A 26366-nucleotide genomic window follows, 5' to 3' on the forward strand; every position below is an offset into this window, starting at 1 on the left:
TTCGAGACAGGGTTTCTCTGTGGCTTTGGAGCCTGTCCTGGAACTAGCTCTGTAGACCAGGCTGGTCTCGAACTCGCAGAGACCCGCCTGCCTCTGCCTCCGAGTGCTGGGATTAAAGGCGTGCGCCACCACCGCCCGGCCTACTTTTTTCTTTTTATATAAAAGATTTGTTTATTTTTATTTTTCCAAGTACATGTGAGTGCCCGCCTGCATGTATGTATATAATGTATGTATGTGCACGGCATGTGTGGCTGCTGCTACTGTGGGTCAGAAGAGGGCATCAGATTCCAGGAACTGGAGTTACAGATGGTTGTGAGCCACCATGTGGGTGCTAGAAATTGAACCTGAGACCTGTGGAAGAACAGCCAGTGGTCTTTATTGCTGAGCCATCCTTCCAGCTCCTGTGTTAAGCCTGTTGTCAAAGACTGTGTGGGGGCAGGTGTCAAGAAATTAGAACTCTCTGAGGCCAGCCTGGCCTACAGAGCAAGTTCCAGGACAGGCAGCTTCTACACAGAGAAACTCTAGAAAAACAAAACAAAACAAAATAACAACAACAACAAAACAAACCTGCCCTGCTGCTGGGAGCAACAAGGGATGGGCACTTTGCAGAACGCTGTTGTTTTCTCAGCTAAACACAGCTAATGTTTGCCCCCCCCCCCATCACTCTGAGGCGTCTTCACCACTGTTGCTGCAAATAATATCTCCAAGAGCAGTTAGAAACCTATGACTGTATGAAAATTTGTGGATGAATGTTTATGGCAGAATTATTCAAACCAAAAGAAGAAAGAATTCAAATATCCACCCACTGATTGATGGGTAAATAAGATATGGTCCCTCTGTATAAGGAAGTATTCTCTGACAGTAAAAAGCAGTGAAGTGTTGGTGTGCGCCCCAGCAAGCAGGAACTGCAGACTCACTGCTGATTAGTAGAGGCCAACCACAGATACCTACGCATTACATGGCTACCTTTTTATAAGATTCCCGAGTAGGCAGGCACATCCACAGAGATGGAGAGTAGATTAGTGTTGGAACACAGATTCCGTAGGATGGTGTCAGCTAAGGGACACCTTTTCCACACGAATGGGTACATTCTAAACGTGACCGTGGTGTTTTTTGTACAACTCTGTGTGCTTTGTGAGTAGTCCTTCGTTGTTGTTTAAGACAGGGTTTCTCTATGTAGCCCTCGCTGTCTTAGAATTTGCTCTATAGTCCAGGCTGGTCTCAAACCCAGAGATCTGCCTGCCCTGTGCCACCAAGGTCAGCACTTTGCAAGTGTTTTAAGAGTCACCAAATCACATACTTTTTAAAAATCTGGTTTTTTTTTTTAAACTTATATGTATGTGTGTGTCCATTTATGCATATGCAGATACCTATGGAGTCCAGAGGTGTCCTGTCTCCTGGAACTGGAGTTACAGGAGGTTGTAAATGCTTGCCATGGGCACTGGGGACAGAATTTGGGTCCTCTTAACCTCTGAGCCATCTTTCCAGCCCCCGGTGTGTGTGTGTGTGTGCACGCATGCATGCACACGTGTATGTATACCACATCCATGCATGCCTGTGGAGACCAGAAGAGGGCCTTAGATCCCAAGGAACTGGAGTTCTTTTGGTTTTATTTTTGAGACAGGGTCTCACTATGTAGCTCTAACTGTCCTGGAATTTCCTGTGTAGATCAGGCTGGCCTCAAACTCAAGAGACCTCCCTCCCTCCACCTCATGAGTAGAGAGATTAAAGATGCGCACTGACATGCCCATCCTCCAAGAACTGGAGTTAGAGGCATTTGGGGAATGCCTGGCTTGTTATGTGGGGGTTGACACTGAAGTTCTGATGGCGCAGCCAGCGCTTCTGGCTGCTGAGCACCTCTCCAGCCCCCGGATTGCTTTCCCTGAATGGGTAAAGAACATGATACACCAAGAATTATCTCAAGTGAGGGCGTTTTTAGAAAGTAAAGAGTGAGGCCAGCTAGATAGCTCAGCAGGTAAGGGCCTTGAAGACAAGCCCGATGCCCAGAGTTCAGTTCCTAGGGTGGAGGAAGAGAGCTGACTCACTTGGGTTGCCCTCTAGTGCTACATTTGTTCTCTGTCTTGTGTCCATACACACCTGCACACACACCTGCACACACACACACACCTGCACACACACCTGCACATGCACACACACACCTGCACACACACATGCATACACACACACCTGCACATGCACACACACCTGCACATGTACACACGCACATGCACACACACCTGCACACACACACACGTCAGGTTTTTTTATTACTAAAGAATAATTAGTACAGAAAAGTGTAAAAAATGGACCCTATTTAGGAACTATCAGGCAATAAATTTGTAACCATCACAGTGGGTAGCTGGTCCTCAGTGTTTAAATTTCCTTTGTTGAGGTGGAGGGGGGGGGATAGAATGGTAGGGCCTGAAAAGATCACTCAGGAGTTAAGAGCACTGGCTGCTGCTCCAGAGGACCTGGGTTTGGTTCCTGGTACACACACATATGGTGGCTCACAACCATCTGTAACTCTGGTCCCGGAGGATCCAGTACCCACTTCTGACCTCCACGGGCACTGGGCATGCACACGGTGCACAGACATATATACAGACAAAACACTGATACACATGAAGGATTTCTTTGCTCATCTCCAGCCTGTTCTGGCTGCTTTTGCGGTCCAGAGGAGCCCGGTCCCCCAGCGACTTCATAACTATCCACTTTCTCATCTTTCTCTGTCCCGTTTGTGTGGTTGTTGCTTGAACAGGCAGCATTGATCTTCTAGACTAATGCTGGTGTTGATTTATTCAGGAAATCCTTTAAAGCCTCTATTTTTTCTCATCTTATTCTTTCTTTCTTTTTTTCCCCCCTAGATCGATCACAGCCTTTATGATCCTTAGTGTATTTTCAGGAGGGATCACGTTTTCTTTCATATATTTCTCCTTATCTTTTATGGTGTTGCCCCCAGTCCTTTGGTCCGACTTGATTGTTTTACCACCGATGATAGTTAATCTCGATTGCCACCTTGATTAGACTGAGAAAGGCCTAGTGATTTAGTAAAGCAACTTGAAGGTGTGTTCCAGCCAGGATTAGGCGTCACACACCCCACAGATGGCTCTCTGTAGTTGACCTTATCCATTGTTGGACTCAGGATCTGAGTAGTCTATTGTGATGTGGAACTGGGAAAGGTGTGGCCTAGATGGAGGAAGTGTGGCTCCTGTTACCGCCGTCTTCCCCCTGTGCTGCCACAGAGTGAATCACCTCTGCTCCGCTCCACTCTCCTGTGCCGTGCCATCCTGCCCCACTGCGAGCCCGGAGTTGGGCAGTCCAGTGGCCGTGGACTGATGCCTCTGAAACTGTGAGCAGCACTAAACCTTCTTCTCTCGCTTTGCTTTCTTTGGGGGTTTGGTCATAACAGCATAAAGCTAATCACATGTTTTCTTTCCCTAGGTGCTCTTTCTTTGGCTTCTGCCCCTGGTGTTTGTTTTCTGTAGCCCTCTCTTGGGTGGAACTGACCTTTTGCTGGGCATGGAACTCAGCACTGCACACATGCATGGAAGTCCCTCTATCCTGGAGTTGCAGGCATGCCTGGGAACACCTCTGTCCTAAAGTTGCACACATGTCTGGGAACGCCTCTGTCCTGGAGCCGCATGCATGCCTGGGAACCCTTCTGTTCTGGAGCTGCAGGCATGCGTGGGAACCCCAATGTCCTGGAGCTGCACGCATGCGTGGGAGCCCCTCTCTGTCTTGGAGCTGCATGCATGCCTGGGAACCCCTCTGTCCTGGAGCTGCACACATGCCAGGCAGCCCCTCTGTCTTGGAGCTGCACACATGCCAGGCAGCCCCTCTGTCCTGGAGTTGCATACATGCCAGGCAGCTCCTCTGTCCTGGAGTTGCACACATGCTTGGGAGCCCCTCTGTCTTGGAGCTGCACACATGCCTGGGAGCCCCTCTGTCCTGGAGCTGCACGCATGCCTGGGAACTCCAATGTCCTGGAGCTGCATGCATGCGTGGGAGCCCCTCTGTCCTAGAGCTGCACCTTGAGCTCTTGTTACATCTCCAGGCTGATCTTGTTAATGACCTTTGCTGGTTCCTATATCTCCCATATGTTCCTTGATTTTCTTGACTTTCCCTGTTCTTTCTGCTTTTGTTGCAGTATGTTTATGTAGCTCCTGTATGTACCAGTTCTTTGCTGTTATTGTTTCTCTATTTGTTTGAGACAGAGTCTCACTATGTAGCCCTGGCTGGCCTGGACCTTGCTTTTCAGGCTGTCCTTCAGCCCTGCTGCCTGAGGACTGAGATTAGAGGCATGCGCCAACCCTGGCTCTTACTGTTCTAATGCAGCTTTTCTGAGTATGTCCCTGTTTCTGTGTGTTTGTCTCTTTGGTGTTGGGGATTTGAACCTGGAGCCTCATGTTTTGCTGGTGAGGTGCTCCCCAGACTCTTTCTTAGAGAGGTGGTACAGGATGAATGGAGCCAGAGCATCTGAATTTGAGTCTGGCTCTGCTGTATACTGGACTGTGACCTCGGACTGCTTTGTGCTTGGGTTTCTTCACTATGAGCTGTAAGACTCGAGAGGCAGAACTAATAAACAAAACTCTTAGAGTTGTGGCTGATCCATAGCAAGTAATACGTGAAAATCAGCACTATTAATTATTTTATTAGTTGCGATGAAAAAGAACACAACTGTTCTGAGTAGAGTAATGTCATGGATTTTGTATATACTAACTATTTAAATCTGCTCAGCCAAGAAGGAATTCTGAATAGCTTGGGTATGTTCAGCAAAAAAAAAAAAAAAAAAAAAAAAAAAAAAAAAAAAAAAAAAATTTTTTTTAATGAAAGGAACTGATAAAGGACCAGGTAGTGGTGGCACACACCTTTAATCCCAGTTCTCGGGAGGCAGAGGCAGGCCAATCTCCATGAGTTCGAAGCCAGCCTGGCCTACGTGAACGAGTTTCAGCTTACACAAAGAAACCCGGTCTCGAGAAACTAAGAAGAAGGAACAACAACAACAACGACTGATAAATGAAGACCTGTTTTGCTTCTGATGTCTTTACAGGAGGATGTCCTGGAAGTGCTTGTAGCTTTGCCTGGTAGCGCCCTATCCTGTGGCTGAGTCTGAGGGTCAGCAGTACTGACACCTCCATTCCAGTTGTTGCTGGTTTAGTTCAGAAAGTAATCAACTGTAGGTTGTTTTAGAAATGGTTTGGGTGCAGTTTCTTTCAGTAGAGTCAGATCTGTGTAAACTTCTTCCTATGGCCGATTAAGGCCATGTAGTTTTCTGTGGCGTGAACAGCCCTTTTAAAGCAAGCTGTAACCTATTGAGTCATCAGGTAGTCAACAGATAAGTGTTTGAACACGTACCAGGGCGCAATGGTAAACATAACAGCAATTTTTCCTGCCTGCATGAGCCAGAATCTAAATGCTAGGTTATTATGTTTACCAATATAATAGGAAAGGGGAGGGGCTGCACAGGTGCTGTGGGAGCATCCGACAGAAAACCTTCTCTAAGGTGTGAGGCAGGTAGCGTTTCCTTGTGCAGTGAATTCAGCTTTAAGTTGAGAATGAAGGGCAAGCAGGAGTTGGCTGGAGGAAGGGGTGTGATCCAATGGTTTCTGCCATGGCTGGAGCTTGGTTCCTAGCATCTGCATCAGGGGGTCCTCAGCCGCCTCTAAGCTGCTCTGAGGGATTCGGTGTCCTCTTCTGGCCGGCACTGTCCCACACATGTGGCATTCTTACACACACATGTATAGATAAAAATAAATCTTTTAAAAAAGGATGCTACACCAGAGGATATACAGTGGGGTCCTGTCTCAGAACAAGTGGGCAATGAAAGCTTCAGCTTGACCTTGGGCGGGAAAGGTGAGCTCTGAACACTGACAGACGTTTGCTGGTGGGGACAGAAGGCTTGTGGAGGGTGTGTGGGGAGATGGCGGTGCCATGGGAGGTAGGTGAGTGTAACTTAGTGCTTGGGAAATAACCCAAGGGTGGTGAGAAGTCTGTTCCTAGAGTCAATCATATTACATTGGCTACTGAGCGCGAGAGTTGGGAGGGGGCGGACAGAGGCCATCGGTTCCTATGAGGCCTATACAGAACCAGAGATTATGGGAGGCCGGGGACAGCATGTTAGAACAGTCAAGCCGATAGGATGGGTGGAGGGCTCCAGGTGTGACCAGAAGGTAAAATTCCTAAAGCTTGATTGACCTGTGATTAGCGGTGTGTTGGGAGTGTCGAGCATTGTTTCCAGGGTTTCTGAGGCACTCCTGTGTACGTTTCCAGAGGTGAGCAAGTATCTGCTCATCCCTGGTAAGACACAACAGACCCAGCTTGGTGAACCAATGAGTTTGATAGGCTTACTCACAGAGCTTGAGTGAGAGATTACTTCCGGGAGTATGGGTAACCCAGAAACAGCCACACCACCAAAAACGTCTCCCCCCCAAGCATGGAATAGCAACCTCTCTGTGGCTGCATAGATTGAGTCTCCTGCTTCAGTAACCCTTCCACTTCCTCCATACCTCATTACCGCTTGCAGTGTGTGTAGACTCACACGGCTGAGAGGGCCTCGTCAGAGGGAGAAGCTGGACTCTCAGGCGAGGGCACAGTGATCCTCCCTATCCACTCAAATCAGCCCGAGCTTGAAGGTCACAGCTGCTCTTGTGAAGATGGTAATGGCGTTGTTCTACATCAGCTGTGGTGGTGAACCCCGTGGACGAGGCCTTTGGAGGGAAGGTCAGAGGAGTCTGTGAATCAGACGACTTGGTCAGCAGCAGAGATAGTCAGTGTAATGACGGCAAAATAAGCCAGCCCCTTGGGGTTGTCTGCAGAATGAGAACGCCCAAGACAGATGAGTTCTTTTCCTCCCTTCTTTTCTGAATATTTTCATTAGATGAATCGCATGCTTTTGGGGCTGAGCAAGGTCAAAGGGCAGGGAGAGGCAGAAGTCCACAGTGGGGTCAAGGGGGCAACAGAAAGTGACTGTGTTGAAGCCAGTGGCGGGAGGATTTCTGAATGACCGAAAGCTGGAAAGGGAAAAGCAAGGGTTAATCACTTGGTTTGTATTAGGATTGGGAGTATCAGGGAGAACTGATTGCTCTCAGTGTGTAAAGGCCAGGGCAGGTGCAGAGAGCACGTGTGCACATTCGTGTGCGTGCTCACATGTCCTGCCCAGCTCAGCCCCTGAAAGGGCTTATGGCGGCAAGGATGCAGAGCGTCTAATATATGGGTTTCTGTCTGCTTCTGTGGTCCTGGGAGTGGGGCTCGGGGCCTCCCTGTTCCTTGCTGTGTATGTAGATGGACTCACGGCCTGTCCTGTGTCTGCCCGAGCCTAAGGCTGTGGTCACCGCCTGGCTGCACTGAGCAACACCGGTGCCATAGCTTCTGCCCTCTCAAGTCACGTGCACTTGGGAGGCGGATCCATTATTCCTGACGTTTTTTGTTCTTTAGTTCTCAGTTAAGATACAGAGCCCATTGTGCTACTAGAAGTCCAAGTCTCTGGGGCCCAGAGGTGGCTCGGCTGGTAAGGGGCTGCTCTGTAAGCCTGAGGACCTGAACTTGACCTCCATCACCCACATGAGATGCTGGGTGTTGGGCCTTGTGGTTTTAATCCCAGCTCTGGGACCTGCTGACCAGCCAGCCTAGCTGATCTGTGAGCTCTAGCTTCAGTGAGAGAGCGTGTCTCAAAAAACAAGATGGTTTCAGGGGAGGCCCACAAAGGACAAGATCGAAGAAGTCTCTGGTGTCTGTTTCACTTTGAAAACTTTGCATGTTGGTTTTTATAAGACTGAAGGTGAATATATGAACAAGTAGACAGTGAAATATACCCCTCCAAATCTAATTTCTAAAGATTTATTTATGTGTGTGTGTATCCCTACGTGAGTTTATATGCACCATGTGTATACAAGAACCCTTGGAGACCAGAAGAGAAGGTTGGCTCCCCTGAGAACTGGAGTTACAGACAGTTGTTAGCTGCCATGTAGGTTCTAGGAGTCCAACTCAGGTCCTCTGTAAGAACAGCAAGTGCTCTTAACCATCCACTTCACTTTTAAATTGTGGGCACCCCAGTTTGTTGTTGCCAGGATGAAGCTGTACATATGCACACGTGTTTCTCTGTAGGTCATTTCCACGCAGCAGTGTGCTCTAGGCACCGGTCCGTGTTTTTCCTCATCCTTTGCTTCCTCCTCTCTGGCCAGTGCATCCTGTTCTGCACTTACTCCCTGCCCTTGAGGGTCCACTGTTCACCCTTTCTCCGTGTGCAGTGGCTGGCCTTGGTGAACAGCACCACCTCACTTCCTTGCCCTCTGGCTTCCATTTGGGAGTTGACAAAACCGGCAGAACAGCAGATCCAAGGGTGAGCGAGAGGTTAGAACGTTCTTGTCACCCCACTGCTTCTGGCCACTGTCCCCATGAGCGCTGTGCCCTGCACCCCACTGCTTCCATCGAGTGTCTGTCTCCTGCCAGCTCTCACAGCTGCCGGAACACCTTTCTGTCATCTCCCCTGCCCTTGCTAGTCTCCCAGCGGCTCTTTTAAACCCTACCCACACAGCTTACAGCATCCTGTCATCACACCTCCTCCGGGATCCCTTCTGCCTGTTCAGTGTGCTTTCCTGTCAAGGCCCAGCAGACGTGCTGCAAAGAACCCGAGATTTGTGGTTTCCTTGCTAATAGGGCGTTTGAACTGGTGTTAATTTTATCTTTAGAATCTGTGTGGCTGATGGGCATTCCTGCACAGGGCTGCTTTTAAATAATCTGTATGTGTGTATATACCACGGCACACACGTGGAGGTCAGAGGACAACTTGCAAAAGTCTGGTTCTTTCCTTCTACCATAGGTATGACTCTTTGGACTTGAACTCAGGTCACCAGGCTTGGCAGCCTGCAGCCCCACCTGCTGAGCCAACACACTGGTCCCCTGTACAGGACTCCTTTCTGTTTGTAGCAGAGCTGAGTAGAAACATTATCATTTCAGTTATGGAGACAATACTGTGTCTCATAACAAATACAATTCTAAAGTGTATCAATGAAAGCAGAGGCCTCTTAAGGACCCACGTGTCACACCCCTTCCTATTCCCTAGGAGCAGCTAGCATAGCAATTACAGTGCCTCTTGGGTCTTTATATGGATGTGTTAGCATCGGATAAATGTACTTACGGGTATAGCGATAAACTCATGCCTATATGTCTGTATGTCTGTCTGAAGGGGCTCATGTCTAGAATCCACTTGTGGTCCCACTATGTTTGTCTTGTCCCATGTCTGTTAATAATTAAAGCTTGGGTTATAATTATGTAAGAGAAGGTAAATTTTCATTGGCGATATTGTGACACGTACAATTGGTCTTCGCCTCTGTCTCCTGGCAATATAACTCCTAAAATCTTTAGAATATCTGAAGTGAGATCCCTTGTTGTGTGCCTGTGGCAGCTGCTGTATGGCTGTAGGCTAGAGACTGGTTCTTTTAGTTCCTTTTCTGTTGCTATGGAAAAAAAAAAAACATGACCAAGACAACCTATAAAAGAAAGCATTTAGTTTTAGGCTTACAGTTTCCGAGGCTTAATCCATGACCACGGCAGGAATCATGGCATCGGGCAGGCAGGCATGACTCTGAAGCAGTAAAGGTGAGCTTACACCTTGAGACCCAACCCCGAGGCAGAGAGAGGGACACTGGGAATGACTTGGATCTTTTGAAACCTTAAAGCCCACCCCAGTAATACATTGCCTCTCTCTCAAGGCCACACCTCCTAATCCTTCTCTAACAATTCCACCAACTGTGGACCACATATTCAAACATAGTAGCCTGGGGGGGGGGAGGGCACTGTTCTCATCCAAACTATGCTTTTTCTGATGAGACTGAGGTTGCGGTAAAGGGTTGGGGCCTTTAGTCCCACTCCCCATGCTTTTCAGGGATTTGAAGTTGGATACCAATGGTCATGGTGTAAATTTTGGTACACATACCCGAGTCTCCACAAAACATGAAAGGTTGCAGTTAGACAGGTCAAGATTCCTGGGGTGCCAGCTGCAGAGGCCATGGAAGCCCTCTGTCCCTTTTCCTTTATGTGACCTACCATGTCTCTTTTTCTTCATCCTTTGTAATGTCTTGTATTCAACTGCTAAATACAAGTGTTTCTTTGGGATTTGTGAGCCAGCCCAACAAATGAATGGAACCTAGGCAGGCAGTCTGGAGAACTCTGGTTTGTAGCCCCTGGGTCAGAAGTACTGGGAAACCCAGCTGGGGCTTGTGATTGGCACCTGGCATGGGTCTGTGAGCCTGTGCTCTCCACCCATGGGATCTAATGCTGTCTCCAGGCTGGCAGAGCACAGCGTGATCAGAAAACTCTGCTGGTGTCCACTGTCGCATTAAATGTTGCAAGGTCCTCTCACCCGCTGTTGTGTTGAGAAGATACAGACAAAGCAAAGTTTGGCCACTCCCTGTACAACTTCAGTTTCTCTTTCTTTCTTTCTTTCTTTCTTTCTTTCTTTCTTTCTTTCTTTCTTTCTTTCTTTCTCAAAAAACAATTTATTTAACTTTATTTTATGTGCTTTGTTGTGAAGGTATCAGACAATTGTGAGCTGCCATGTGGGTGCTGGAAACTGAACCTGGGTCCTCTGGAAGAGCAGGCAGTGCTCTTACCCACTGAGCCATCTTTCCAGCCCCTTATCTTACATTTTCCAATTGTATATCTTTGGCATGTTTTTAAAGACAGTCTTAACTTTTTTGTAAATTAATCTTATAATCACCTACCTTATTGAATTTCTCATTTATTCTGGTGTCTTCCTTAGTCATGAGGGAAAAGCTCTCATAAGTGGGCCATTCCATCATCCGCAAATTAACTTTTTATCTCTTCATTATTATACTTAAATTTTTATTACACTTATTTCTTTTTGTTTGTTCGTTTGTTTTTTTTCAAGACAGGGTTTCTTTGTGCAACCCTGGCTGTCCTGGAACTCGCTTTGTAGACCAGGCTGGCCTTGAACTCAGAGATCCACCTGCCTCTGTCTCCTGAGTGCTTGAATTAAAGGTGTGAGCCACCACCACCCAGCCATTCCTGTGCTGATTTCTATACTGTGTATGTTGGGCTTGGACGGGCATGCCATAGCACACGTGGAGGTCAGAGGACAGCTCTGTCCTTCTACCGTGGGGGTTGCATGGAATGAACTCAGGCCATTAAGCTTAGCCGCAGGCACCTTATCCTCTGAGCCATATCCCGTTACTAATGTTTACACAGTGTCTTTTTCATGTTATTTGGTAACTGGGTTAAGTGATTGAGGCAGGTGTGTGGGGTCTGACCCAGGGAAGTCTTCTTTGACGGTGGTTACAATCTAGTTTGTATCAAAGGGTGTACTATACAGCAAAGGGGGTGGAAAATAGGTTCCAGACAGGCAGGCCTTGGGAAGGGAAATGAGGTGGCTAATGAATGCACCGGGCACTGATGAGGCTCAGAGAATCAGGGGCAGCCTGAAAAGTGGCAGGGACCTACGCTATAGAGCAGACTTCCGAAAAATTTAGAACGGAGCAAGAAATCCTTGAGGCTGAGTGGTCCCTGAAGCTGCCAGCACCCTGAATGTTGGAGCCTATGAATATGTCACCTGACTTGGCAAAGGCTCTTTCTAGATAAAATGAAGATTATGGCCACTTAAAGAGGACAATTAGCCTGGATTAAGTAAATGGGCCCAGTATAATCACAGGAGTCCTGGAAAGTGAAGGATTTCTCCAGCTGAAAGCAGAAGCCAGCTCTAAAGAAGGGCAAATCGGAGAGTGAGAGAGGCTTAGCCTCCACGGCTCCTGGGGCCATGGAGAAAGTTAGAGAAAGACTACAGAAGCAAAGACTGCTCTTTCCTACAAGGGAGCCAGCTGCAGGGGTGAGATTCGGGGAGCAGCTGGAGTGAGCACGGACTGGGGTTCTCTTCTGGAGTTTCTGGGAAGTGTGCAGCCCCTGGCACACTGGCTCACTCTCACGTGACTGTACACTAAGGACCTGGCTGAGCTCCTCAGTAATAGGGTGTTGGCCTTCAGGACTCTGAGATAATGAATGTATTTTACTATAAACTGTTTAGTCTGACCCTACCTTGATTTAGCAGCAGGAGAAAATAAATTCAAAGGAGTTTGAGCATGGCAGCAACATCTTCAGATTTTACGTTAGAAATGGTTATGAGCTGGGCATGGTGGCACACGCTGGAAGTCCCGGCCAGCACTCAGAGGCTGAGACAGAAAGATCATAGCCTTGGGGCCAATCTGGGCTACACTGGCCAAGTTCTAGTCAGCCTAGGCTGGGTAGAGAGAGCCTTGTTTTGAACGATACAACAGAGAACCAAGCAATGGTGCTGAGTGCAAAATGGATGCAGAGTATAAACTGATTTGGGGGAACATAGTTCCCAGCACCCCCCTCGAGTGGCTCACAACCACCTGTAACTCAGCTCTGGGGGAGCTGAGGTCCTCTTCTGGACTCCTGAGGCACCCACATTCATAATTGAATATGCCCCACCACACGCAGGAGGATACGCATAATTTACAGAGGGCTAGAGAGAGGGCTCAGTGGTTAAGAACATGTATAGTTTTTCTAGAGGATTCGGGTTGGGTTTTCAGCATCCCCTCCCCATTGGGCTTCTCATAACTGCCTACAATTCCAGTCGCAGGGCTCCCTGGTGCTTGAATGCATGTGATGTACATCCAGGCATGTCGGCACACCCACAGATAAACATACAGCTTTTAAAAATCTTTTTTTAAAGAATTAAGATGCTAGATTGCTGGCTTGGTCATTAAGAACACTTGCCGCTATTTCAGAGGACCCAGGTTCAGTTCCCAGTATCCACATGGCAGCTCGCAACCATCTGTACCTCCATTTTCAGGGAATCTGATGTCCTCTTGTAGCCTCTGCAGGCACTAAACACACACATGGCACACACACACACACACACACACACACACACACACACACGACAAAGTACTCAATACACATGGAATAAAAATAAACTTACAAGGCAGTCATGGTGGCGCACACCTTTAATATCAGCACTGAGGAGGCACAGGCAGATGGATCTCTGTGAGTTTGAGGTCAGCCTGGTCTATAAAGTGAGTTCCAGGACAGCCATGGTTGTTACACAGAGAAACCCTGTCTCAAAAAACCAAAAAAAAAAAAACAAAAACAAAAAAAAAAACCAGAAACCAAAAAAAGTTACACTTTTACAAAAATGATTTGATTGGCTGTTGGTCATGGAGGACTTGGTGCTGAGCCATCCAGAAAGGGCTCCTTGAGACAGGTGCCTTGCCATGAGTCAGTGCTTGCCCTTCACGTGGAAACCGTCTCTGAAGTTTCTTCACGCGTAAGGATGATAATAGCTTTATACCTTAATGGCTTTTTTCTTTCTGCTCCCAGGTCATGTAGGACATGGTAAATCATGTGAAGATGGGACTCTTGGTATTTGTGCGCAATCTGCTGCTAGCCCTCTGCCTCTTCCTGGTCCTGGGATTCTTGTATTATTCTGCTTGGAAGCTGCACCTGCTCCAATGGGAAGACTCCAGTAAGTATGGCCACTGTGGTTCCCGCCGAGCCTGTAGCTTACGCGCAGCTGCCATGCCTGTGGGGAGTAGGCGTAGACACCTCCCGCCCTCCAGTCGCTGCAGGCTGAGAGCTTTGATGCTTGCCTCCCTCTTCAATCTGCATGCTGTGGCGTGTCTCAGTTTCCTTCATGTGCTCGGTGAGAATGTGCTCTTCTTGGGTTCAAACCTCAGACTGTACCCGGATTTCAAGTTCCCGAAGGCTCTTGTCTTCTTTTAATTAGTCAGATGCACCCCACCCTTACTTCTCGGTTACTGCCTTGGGGTTTGGTATTTAAGCTGGTTTATTTTTCTGTCCTCAGAACTTTTATCTTTCCTTTTTCCTTGCGTTTTCAGTTTGGTGTTGTCTTTGTTTCATTTCCCCCGGGGACACTGTCTCCTTCGTCTTTTCAGCCCGTCTGGTCTCAGGTGTGCCGTAGTGTCCCCCTCCGAAGTCCTCTGTGTTACAGGCACGCAGCTGAGAGAATGACCTTACTCGACACCCATCACCTCGCATTCCATTCTTGGCTACAGCTTCAAGCACCACACGGGGAACACCCCCCCCCCCCATGGCTCTTCTTTGGCCGTTTTGTTTAATCCTAGCCTGGTTTAGGAAAACCAGGCCTAGTCGGATTCTTCTCGAAACCAGTTTTGTTTTTATGGACAGCTCCTGGATGTCAGCACATAACTAACTGGTCTAGATAGAGAGTAGGGTCGGTCTCTGGGGCAAAGTTAAAATGAAGTGGAAGATGTAGCCGGCACCTGGCCACCACTGCCCTGAGGCCCTAACGCGACAGCCGTGGCTGTGAAACAGACCAGGTTTTTCTCACATGGTCCAAACTACTTGGGAAATTTTAAGGTGAAATTTAAAATACCATACTGAATCTTTATGGCTTTGTGTAGAATGTTCATGCCTCTTAAATGTTTAGCTTGTGCTGGGACTGGGCTCAGTTGGTGGTGTGCCTGCCTAGCGTGCACAACGCCCAGCACCAATAAAACTAGTTCTGGTGGCTCCCACCCATAATCCGAGTACTCAGAAGCTGAAGTCAGAACCAGAAGTTCAGGATCATCCTTGGCCACATGGTGAGTTCAAGGTCATCCTGAGCTATGTGACACTCTGTGTGTGTGTGTGTTTTTTAAAGGCTTAGCTGATAATTATCACTATTTTGTGTTTCAAGAAATTGTTTAAATTTTTCTGCCTCGATTTATTTTTAGAATTAAGATTGGGTACTCCAAGGTAAGGAACCTCTGTATCAGGCAGTATAGAATTCTGAACAGTAGCTGCACGTCGAAATCATAACTAAGGATTAAATAATATTTTCCTAGAGAAGTAGAAAGAAATTAGCATTATGGAAGACCCATAATAGCAGGCATTTGGCCAGACAATAGATACATTTTATTTCACCTAGTTTAATTTAATTTAATTCTTAATACCAGTCTGTGAAGATGTCCTTAATTTTTATTTTCCAGTTGGACAAACCCCAGCCACTTAATTAATACCAGGGCCACACAGTTGAGCTGGAATTGAACTCTGATTTTCCATCTTTAAGACCCGTTTCATATCGAAAACTATAACAAATTTTGAAGAGGATTTAGTGCTGTATTCTACTTGATAAAAAGAGAGAGAGAAAGGGCTCTCAAAGAGGTATTAAAAAGCAAAGGAGGGAATGAGAGGGAAGACAGGGAGAAAAGAGACAGAACCTGGAACTGGCGGCCCACACGGTACAGTAATCGGGAGGCAGAGGCATGCCCATCTCTGTGAGTTCGAGGCCAGCCTGATCTACATAGAGAGGTCCAGAGCAGCTTATGTCACCTAGTGAAACTCTGGCTCAAAAAAGAAAAAAAAAAAGGGTGGGGAGGGAGGTTGAGGAGGCAACATGGAGGTTGGTTAGGTTACGTTGGCAGCTACTCACAGCCAGTGTGCTGTCTGAGGGCCTGGGTGGCTCATTCTTAGTCACCACAGCTGTGTTGTGAGGTGATTAACCGGTAATCACAATGTTCCCGACATTCTCTCTCTCAAGCCTCTTAGATATTTGATTTGGAATAAGATGTTGAGTTTGTCTCACTGCGGAATCTCTGTGTTGTAGTCTGAGAGGAAGAGGAGCAAGCCTGGGTGAGACACCAAGGCAGAGAGAGACCTTCACTCAGCAAAAGAGGCAGGCCCTGATGGTTGCCTTGTTGGAGGTTGGGGTGTGTGTGTGTGTGTGTTGGGTCTTGCTATGTAGCTCTGGTTGGACTAGAACTTATGATGTAGACTAGACTAGCCTCAGACTCACAGAGAGCTGCCTGCCTCTGCCTTCCAAATGCTGGGATTAAAGGTGTGAGTATCTTCCAGATAGAAGTTTTGCAGTTCTAACGATTACAAGGCTTATTGTAGAGGGGTACAATCTACTTAGCCTTGGGCAGCTTCTGGATAAACTCGTATACCAGAGGCCTGGGTCAGATGCTTACCTTCAAAGAGTAGTTTGAGAATAGCCTGGTTATAAACCTGTTTTATACAGTGCCATAGAGAGGGCTAAAGAGATGGCTCAGTGGTTAAAAGAGGTTGCTGCTCTTGCAGAGGACCCAAGTCAGGTGACCCAACTCTAGCTTTGAGAAATCAGATGCTTTGGTCTCCATGAATACCTGTTTCACACAAATATACACACACATACACATGCACACACGCATGCACACGCACACACACGTACACACACACACACACCATTAAAAATAATTTAAAAGCCAGGTGTGGTGGCATAGGCCTTTAATCCCAGCACCAGGAGGCAGAAGCAGGCAGGTCTCTGTGAGTTTGAGGCCAGCCTGGTCTAGTGAGCCAGGCCAGCCAAGGCTACACAGTTGAGTCACTGACTCAGAAAAGAAAAAAAAAATAGAATAACAAAACCAAATCTTTTAACGATTCAGACGAAAAATAGCGTGGGAACAAGATGTTGTGCACACACTTACAAACCCCACAGTGGAGAAGCTGACGCGGGCTGGGCTCTATGCCAAGACACTGTTTCAGAAGCAGATAAGCTGAGCCCAGTGGTCCAGGTCCTTACTCATAGCTACGCAGGAGGCTGTCACTAAAAGACCAGAAGCTCACAGAGCATGGGACTCACCTTCAGTCCCAGCACTGGGAAGGCAGAGGCAGGCCAGTCTCCAGGTTTGAGGCTAGCCTGGTCTACAGAGTGAGTTCCAGGGCATCCAGAGCTACACAGAGAAACCCTGTCTCAAAACACCCCGTTAAAAAAAAAGATCAAAAGCTCAAGATCTGCTGAGCCACATGGTGATTTCAAGGCTACTCAGGGCAACTTACTGTGATCTTGTCTCAAAACTGAGGAGAGGAAAAAAAAAAAAAAATATATATATATATATATGAAGCTGGGAACATGACTTCTGGTAAAACTGGTAAAGTTCTGGCCTAATATGCAACCCAGGGTTCAGCCCCCAGCACTGCATACACACACGTGTGCATATATACACACACATGTACTTACATATGCACATATACACATGAACACCCACATGCACACATACATACACTGACATGCATGCATACACACTCATATACACATGTACATACACATATTCACACATACCTACACATAACACACGTACTCGCACATGCATATACATGCATGCATACTCACACTCATACTTACACATATGCATACATACTCATGTACATATCCACACTCCTATACCCACATTCATTCACATACATACATGCATACATACACATACACTCACACATACATGCACACAAACAAATATACATACCATCTTAGGGTTTTTATTGCTGTGAAGAGACACTGTGATCATGGCAAGTCTGTTGTTGTTATTTTTTGGTTTCCTGAGACAAGGAATGGCAACTCTTATAAAGAAAGCATGGATTCAGAGGTTCAGTCCATTATCATGGTGGCGGGAGCATGGCAGCGTGCAGACAGAAGGAAGCTGAAAGTCCTGTATCTCGCAGGCAGCAGGAAAGTTGACTGAGACCCTAGGCAGTGTCCTGAGCATAGGAAACCTCAAAACGCCTCCACAGTGGCACACTTTCTTCAACAAGGCTACACCTTCTAATCTCATACCCTATGAGATTATGGGGGTCAATTACATTCAGACTGACACACACACACATACACACAGTAGAATTAATATTATAATGTGATAAAAATATACACATTTGTCTTTCACACAGTTATTTTTATAAACTACTAAGCAAACCAGCGTACTCCTCGGGGTTAGAAAGCTTTAGACGTCCTTCCATTTCTTCTTCCCAGGCGGGGATAAAGTACTTGAGTTTCTCTTCCCTGATTGTTTATCTGGGCCATTGCTCTGGCTAAGAGGTAGGTGTCTCCTTTGGAAATGATTCTAGTGCCCTGTTTCATGGAAACTATGCATATTGATTTAAAGTTCTGCTATTTCTTCTTAATAAAATGGACCTTCCAGCACTCTCCTATGTGGTAGGATCTTTACAAATGGATGCCCCTGTGTTTAACTGAAGTGACGTAAGTCTGCTCAGCTTCATATTTGTGAAGGATTGTAACAGAAGGGCCTGAAATGTGCTTCTCATCTGACTGCTGCTGAAAACCTCAGGGAGCAAGTCAGTTGGAAATTGCACCTGGTATTTAAAAAGGACAGGCTGGACTGAGCTAATAGGCATAGGACAAAGGACCTAAGTTCAGTTCTCAGCACCCACACTGAGTGGCTCTCACCTGTTGAAATAGGAGCGGCGGGGCTGCGTCCCCAGCACCCCGCCGCCCGCATGGCTAGCTTATGCCCGAAATAATTACACGGAAACTGTATTCTTTCAAACACTGCCTGGCCCGGCTAGGTCCAGTTTCTTATTGGCTAGCTCTTACATATTGTTTTAACCCATTTCTAATATTCTGTGTAGCCCAAGAGCTGGCTTACCAGAGAGGATCTTAACCTGCATCTGTCTGGAGTGGGAGCATCTGGTAAGCCAGCTCATGGGCTACACAGAATATTAGAAATGGGTTAAAACAATATGTAAGAGCTAGCCAATAAGAAACTGGACCTAGCCGGGCCAGGCAGTGTTTGAAAGAATACAGTTTCCATGTAATTATTTCTGGGTATAAACTAGCCATGCGGGCGGCCGGGTGCCGGGGACGCAGCCCCGCCGCTCCTATTTCAACACTCACCCACCTGTAACTCCAGCTCCAGGAGATCTAACACCCCTCTGGCCTCTGCAAGTACCCCTACACACATACACATACGTGCATGCTGCAGCCAGCGCAGCCTGGATAGCCAAGACTGGCAGTGTGTGTGTGTGTGTGTGTGTGTGTGCCGGGATTGAGACATGGAGGCTTCTTTTCAGGTGGAAGAACAGCAACCTTTATTTTGTCCAGCAACCTTTTATACCTCTTCCTCTTCTGTGGAGACCCACCGTCCAGAAAGAACACAAACACCCTTGTCAACTACAGACCACAAGGAAGTTCCGCTGTCAGTCAGGGGGAGTGAGGGCAGCTGGATCACAACACGCGCACACAGATAGACCCACACAGATAATGCAGTTAATCTTTTCAGAAAGGGAAGTGGGGGGTGGCATTTCTGCCGTGGCTTAGATATTCACCTCCCCGTGACGATGGAGTAAGTGGTGGCAGAAGTAGCTGTAGCGTTATAAGTCATGGTTCTGTGGGTGGAATAACAAAAGGGCCGTGTCCAGCCAGGGACACGGGTGTGGATTTCAGCCACTGAGAAGGAACACACTGAGTGAGCTGCCCAGCTGCCCAGCTTCCTGCCAGTGCACCACCCGTCTGTTCAGAGGTCCGAGTGGGACGGGTAGTGGTGGCTTCTGCTACTCAGAGATGCCTGGAGCAGCACTGGGGCATCCGGAGCAGGGGAGTTTGCGGGACGGCCCATCCAGGGGTATTAGACATCTGTGGGAGGACTCCAGTGAGTCTGAGCTGTTGCTCCCTGGGCAGAAACACTGAGGGGTCCACCTGCAGCTCTGCCCTAGGATGACAGAGAGGTGGCAGGGGCAGTGACGAGGAAAAGCAATGCTGGGACACCGGAGTCCCCACTCTTGCAGTGGTATGCAGCAGAGACTCTTCCAGGCCATGTCCTAGGTGACAAGGGCTCACACAAGAGCAAGACCTACTGTGGGCCACACTCTCAAGGCCAACAGAACTCCCAGCAAGACACAGTGTGGGTCACCTCAAGCTTAGAAACACATTGTAAGAAGTTAAGCATGCATGTCTGTGTGTCTGTAACCATTTACTCGAGAGGTATGAAAACCTCTGTCTGCACAAAGATTCGGAGGCAAATGTCTGTGGCAGATTTATTAACAATAGCGGATACTGAAAACACCCTCAGTTTCTGTTAGGGACGAGTGGAACACAGTGCGCTGTAGTGCGCAGGGGAGCGTCACTTAGCAGTGAACGGGGAACAAGCTACTGTTGCACGAGACAACTTGGGTGAATCCCATGGCCGTGCTCCACGTGCCAGAAGCAAGTAGGAAAGAGTACAGATCATGTGATTCCACTTAGATTAAGTTCTAGAAAGGGCTAGACTAGTCCTTGGCTATAGAGATTTACGTCAGTGATTGATTTGTGCGGGGGGGACCTTGGGAACTTGAAGGGATTTTCCCTGATGATAAAACACTCCCCATCTCGTTTGAGGTCGTGCCAACACAAGTTTATATATTTGCCAAATGTCAGAAGACCTGTCTAGGTGAGTGTGAATTTTATTTTAAAGTATTTTTTAAAAATCGAACCTATTTCATTAAAAATCTTTATTTCAGAAGAAAGAATTGGGGCTGACAAGAAGGCTCAGTGAGTTAAGGTGCTTGCTGCAAAACCCTGACCGAGTTTGGTCCCCAGCATCCACGTGGTAGAAGAAGAGAACAGACTCCTGCAGGCTGTGCTCTGACCTCCACGTGTGCACAGTGGCATGTTTGCACATGCCTAGACATGCACACAAGATAAAGAAATGTAATTCTTTGTTACAGATTTATTAGCATTATTATTTTATGTGTATGAACATTTTGTCTGCATGTGTAAGTGCATCACGTGTGTGCCTGGTCTTCACGGGAGGTCAGAAGACGGCATTAGATCTCCCGGGACTGCAATTGCAGGTGGTTGTAAGCCATCATGTGGGTACTGGGAGTTGAACCCAGGTCCCCTACAAGAGCAACTTGTAGTGCTCTTAACTGCTGAGCCAATTCTCCAGACCCTAACTTTTTTAAAATTGAGAGTAATAATAATAATATAAGGCAAGAGACTTGCTCTTCTAGACATCTGAGTCTGTTCTGAGGCACAGTAATGGAACGGCGCCTCCAGCGTAGGAAGACGGTGGACCTGTGACCTGCAGTGCAGGAGCTTGCGCACAGAACGCGTACGGTCCTGAGAGACAGGGACTGAGGTCTGAGGGCAGTGATGGGTTATCCTGCTTTGTTTTCAGTCCGTTGCCTAATTTAGTCAGAAAAGTGCAAGTTAAATCCTTCTCATATCTCACACAAAAATCAATTCCATATCAAGGTTATAAAGAGTGTAATATTAAGGCTGGAAAGAGTTCATTGCCGTGACATCAGGTCAGGAAGCATAAAAGGAAAATGGAAGATACTACTCTTGGCTATTAAATTTTTATATGAAAGAAATTGTAAAATTTTAAGCAAAGTTAAAACAAATAACAAAGAATGTATTTTCAGTATACGTGATGGAGGGTTTTGTTTTTATGTTTTCTGTTTTTAACAAATGCACCTTTATTTGTTTTTCACTCGTTTATAGCTGGGAGGGGTGCAGCCTCACACAGATTCTGTGCCCAGTGGCCGTTGTAGGAATTTGACACGAACCATGCCACTGTTGCCATGGGCCCAAGCTCCCCAGATCACCTTTCCCCTGATCTCTGGCTTTGTTTGGTTTCCCTCCAGAAATCACTGTGTTGTTTTTGGCTTCGTATAAGCACATAAGTACATCTCTGGTTTCATCCTGGGCATAAACACTTTGAGCTGTGTGCTATCTTTGGTTCAGGAGACTTCGCTTATAGCCAGCAAAAGTGGCCCTGCACCACAGCCTTCTGTACATTTTTGTATTTTAGAAGTCCTATTCCTAGCAGGCCCCTGTATCTGTCACCAAAATTCAGCAGCCATGGTAGGGATTTTTTTAAAATTTTGTTTTAAATTGTTGATTTATATTTATTTGCTTATTTATTGTATTACAACCTCACCATGGGGCCTGTTATTCACAGCTCTTGGGCCTCAAATTCTCCCACCTCAGCCTCCCAAGTGCTGGAATTGTAGGCACATACTACCACACTTAAACTTATATTTTAATATATTCTAAGAACTTGCATAATTTTTTTTAAAATTTAGATTTATGATTTACTTATTTTACGTTTATGGGTGTTTTGCCTCCATGTATACATGTATACCACTTATGTGCCTGTTGCCCACAGAAGTCAGCAGAGGGTGTCAGATCCCCTGGAACTAGAGTTGCGGATGACTATGAGTTGCTGGGAATCAAACTCGAGTCCTGTAGAAGAGCAACAAGTTCTCTTCACCACCGACCCATCTCTCCAGTCCCTACTAAAATATGTTGAAGATTCATGTTCTTTGAGCTAAGCTTACGTTTCTTACTCTGTGTGTGTGTGTGTGTGTGTGAGAGAGAGAGAGAGAGAGACAGACAGAGACAGAGACAGAGACAGAGAGACAGAGAGACAGACAGAGAGAGACAGAGAGAGAACAGGTCTTATGTAGCCCAGGATGGCCTCAAAGTTGATTAGTAGCTAAGAGTGATCTAGATTTCCTTATCCTCTGCCTCTGTCTCTGTAGTTAGGAGATAACTAGTGTCTGTACCACCACGCCAGCTTCATGCTTGCTTTGGCCCTGGTAGGTGTATTTGGTAGTATTTCCACATTTTAAAGTTGAGATGCATGTGGCTTAGCACGTTCTTAGTGCCTCGCTTGACCATTCTTATCCAGTTTTACAGATGGGAAAACCAGGGCTTGGGATTTTTGTTTGTTTAGAGACAGGATCTCAAGATGCAGCGTTGACTGGCCTAGAACTGGCTATGTAGATGAGGCTGGCCTCAACCCCACAGAGATCCACCTGCTTCTGCCTCCTAAGTAGTAGGATTAAAGGCGTGCCATCTCTTTCCATGGGAAAACTGAGTTTTAAGTGAGTTGGTGCTGAGTGGAGACAGGTCTGCAATCAGCACTTGGTGTCTAGGAGTCTGACCCCCACCTGTGTAATACACAGAGTCCTTAGGTCTGGAGCTGTCTTTTCTTCTGCACATCCCTTAGCAGTACCCCACAGCCAACTGAAGGCCAGTCAGTGTGCACTGGGTCTTACCTGTAGTCAGTGTGCACTGGGTCTTACCTGTAGTCAGTGTGCACTGGGTCTTACCTGTAGTCAGTGTGCAGTGGGACTAACTGTAGTCAGTGTGCAGTGGACTAACTGTAGTCAGTGTGTGCTGGGACTAACTGTAGTCAGTGTGCAGTGGGACTAACTGTAGTCAGTGTGTGCTGGAACTAACTGTAGTCAGTGTGCAGTGGGACTAACTGTAGTCAGTGTGTGCAGTGGACTAACTGTAGTCAGTGTGTGCTGGGACTAACTGTAGAGTTCTAAGCAGCCCATAGCCAAGAAATTCATGGCTGTACTGACTCAAATCTGAAACTTAAGCAAGAATAACTGATTTCTCACTATGTCCAATTTGCGGCAGTACTGGAAACGTGCTGATTCTAGAGCAAGGGTCAGAATGTGGGCGGGGAGGAGCTGTCTGAGCACAGGGGTTCATTGCCGTGCGTCCTGTCAACCGACTGCTCAGGAGATACTGACTTCATTTTGCAGGGGACTCCAGGCTCCTTCTGGTTTTACTTATATCCGATTTTTATAGTTCAGTAATTTTTTCTGTAGAGTTCCACTGAGTAGGTAATGTCTAATTATGAATAAAAGTGAAGCCATGTGGGGGACTTTGTGTCATGAAGAAGGAACTTGTATTTTCGGGTCAGTTTTGGACCATTAGGAAAACACATCAGTGTGCTGTTCTCAAATCACAACTTTTTTCCTCTTGAGACAAGGTCTCGTGTGGCCCAGACTGGCCTCACACTCTCTTTATAGTGGAGGATGGCTTTGAACCACTGATTCTTCTGCTCCATCTCCTGCGTTGCTTAGGTTACAGGTGTGTGTCACCACTCCTTATTTCTATAAGCTGCTGGGGATTGAACACAGGACTTTAGGCACGCAAGGCGGGCACTCTGTCAGCTGGGCCATACCCCAGCCCCAGAATCACCCATCTTTGTTGTGTGTGTGACAGGAAATTCCGATAGTTCTCTTATCTCCTTCCTTTGCTGTTGACAGCCTTAGTCATCCACACTCTTCTCAGGTTCTAAAGCCCTGCTCCAGCCCTCTTGTCTAGACGGCTGACCTTTGCCATTGTTCTCTCCCTCCGGGCTCTCAGGAGCTTCTCCTGTGTCTTTGAATCTATGCACATCCGAGTTGTCCTCTCTCTGGAGCACGGAGGGGCTCTTGCCTGTCATATATGAAGGCATTTTTAGTGTCAGACAGTGAAAGGCATTAGTGATGCTGCTAACACAGGAAGGGAAAAAAAGAGAACAATTTGAAAATTAGAGAGTGGAGACAGACACCCTGCTGCAGGGATCTAGTGAGTGTGACGCTGGTGCTCTGAACAGCAGGGCGCACATCTCAGTGAAAGAGCTCAGGAGACCTGCTTCCGGGGAAACCCACACACAAAGGTAGACTTTAAAGGGGCCTCAAGCTCTCAGAGTCAGGGAAGGAGACGGCTGCAGTTGGCAGCACGCACTGCCTCTTGCAGAGGACCCAGGTTTGGTTCCTAAGACCCACATATGTGTGCTTGCGACTCCAGGGGGAGCCAGTAGCACTCGCCTGTCCTCCCTGGGCACCTGCACTCATGCACGCACGCAAGCACGCAAACCCACAATTAAAAAGAAAACGTTGAGAAGAGAAGATTTCCAAGGAGAACAGTTACTTAGAAGGAAGTAAAGGATTGCCTTGGGGCGGTGCTGGTTGTTGAGAGCAACAGGGAGAGGATCAGCAGCGGCTGCCAACAGCAGTGCAATCAGGAAACAGAGCGGTGCCCACTTCTTTCTCCTCTGCCCCCCTCTGTCCAGTCCCCCAGCCTGAAATGGTGCCACCCACCCATCTTCCCCACTCTTTATTAATCCCTCCGAAATTTCTAGTTGTAATCACGCTGACAGTCACAGCGGAGTGTCTTGGGGAGGACAGGAACAAATCCTTAAATGCAGACATCCTAGCTGGGCATGGCGCGCACTGTGGTCTCAGCACTTGGAAGGTGCAGGAAGGAGGATTGTCCTTAGCTGCAGAGCCAGTTTAAGGCCAGTCTGGGCTGCACAAGACCATGAAAACAAAACAGAAACAAAGGAAAACAGTAATCACACAAACTCATAGGGAGAAAATGTTGAACTATCTTAAATTAAATGTAAAGACTTCGTGTTTGAAGGGTCCCACAGACACAATTAACACGCAGATGGTATGCCAGGAAGGGAAGCGTCAGTGTGGAAACTGCTGAGCGATGGGGTTTCGGACACGCAGAGAACTGCAGTCAAGACGCGGATACCCAATGGGTTGCAGCACACTTGGGAGAGGGCTTGCTTAGTGTGCAGGAAGCCCTGCTCTGACCCCCAGAACTGCATGGAAGCCAGTGTGGTGGCGCACACCCCAAATCCCAATATCAAGGAAGGTTGGCAGCGAACTTAGAAGGTCTGAGTTCAAGGCCAGACTGGGCTGTGTGACCCTACCCAGAGATAGAAAGGGGTGGGGGTCTCAGTATCGCCATAGGAAATGGACAAAGAGCTGGAATAGGCATTTTAAAGAATTAAGAAACCCCTTAGGGTAGGCATGGAAAGAGATCAACAAACTCTTAGGCTATGAAATATTCAAGTTAAAACAAAATACCACTTTCTACCTCTTTGGCAAGAATTAGAAAGCTGAATGATGTCTAAGAATGTGAAACCCCTATAACCTGTATTCTTGGCTGGCAGCGGGAAGATGGCACGGTTCTGGAGAGCCATGTGATAGGATTGACGTAAGCATGTGTATGAGAGCTATTTCACCTGGCAACCCCCCTTTCCCTTTTATACGCTGGGCAGCTCATCAGAGGCATGCAGAGTGGACCAAGCAGCTGGAGGATGAGGGAATCTCCACTCTGAGGGTGGAGGTGAGTGGGCAAGGATCAGGGTGACGTCATAGTGATACCACAGCATTTTGAAGCAAAAAGCTACAGACATAAGACCTGGACAGGATATAAAAAGAAAGCCCTGTTTGAACTGATAGATGAACGAGAATAAGACAGTTTTGTTTTGTAAACTGAAAGAACACCATCAGGTGCCGCGGCTCACCGCAGAGGTTTCAGCACCTTGGAGGCCTAGCCCACACCTGCCTGGCACCCATGTTGAACACTGGACGTAGCCCACACCTGCCTGGCACCCGTGTTAAACACTGGACGTAGCCCACACCTGCCTGGCACCCGTGTTAAACACTGGGCGTAGCCCACACCTGTGTGGCACCCATGTTAAACACTGGACATAGCTCACACCTGCCTGGCACCCATGTTAAACACTGGACATAGCCCACACCTGCCCAGCATCCGTGTTAAACACTGGACGTTGCCTATATCTGCCTAGCACCCGTGTTAAACACTGGACGTAGCCCACACCTGCGTGGCACCCATGTTAAAGACTGGCCATAGCCCACACCTGCCCGGCACCTGTGTTAAACATTGGACATAGCCCACACCTGCGTGGCACCCATGTTAAAGACTGGCCATAGCCCACACCTGCCCGGCACCTGTGTTAAACATTGGACATAGCCCACACCTGCCTGGCATCCGTATTATAAACTGGACGTAGCCC

The 26366-nt window shown here is 47.4% G+C and overlaps 1 protein-coding gene across 5 annotated transcripts in view; it reads left to right on the forward strand.

Annotated features, from left to right (window-relative positions):
• St3gal3 (ST3 beta-galactoside alpha-2,3-sialyltransferase 3) overlaps positions 1-26366 on the forward strand; it is a 212641-nt gene that overhangs the window by 12346 nt on the left and 173929 nt on the right. For 4 of the 5 annotated variants that reach the window (XM_050161339.1, XM_050161335.1, XM_050161338.1 and 1 more), the window contains exon 2: positions 13354-13498. In XM_050161339.1, coding sequence (XP_050017296.1) covers positions 13366-13498 — 133 coding nt within the window. In that variant the 5' untranslated portion in view covers positions 13354-13365. Of the gene's footprint in view, positions 1-3204; positions 3350-13353; positions 13499-26366 lie in introns of those variants that run through there. The other variant, XM_050161336.1, reaches the window with a different exon arrangement.

The sequence above is a fragment of the Alexandromys fortis genome, unplaced genomic scaffold, assembly GCF_014885135.2.
Source record: "Alexandromys fortis isolate MF-2015 unplaced genomic scaffold, M_Fortis_MF-2015_v1.1 scaffold_122, whole genome shotgun sequence".
NCBI classification, from domain to species: domain Eukaryota; kingdom Metazoa; phylum Chordata; class Mammalia; order Rodentia; family Cricetidae; genus Alexandromys; species Alexandromys fortis.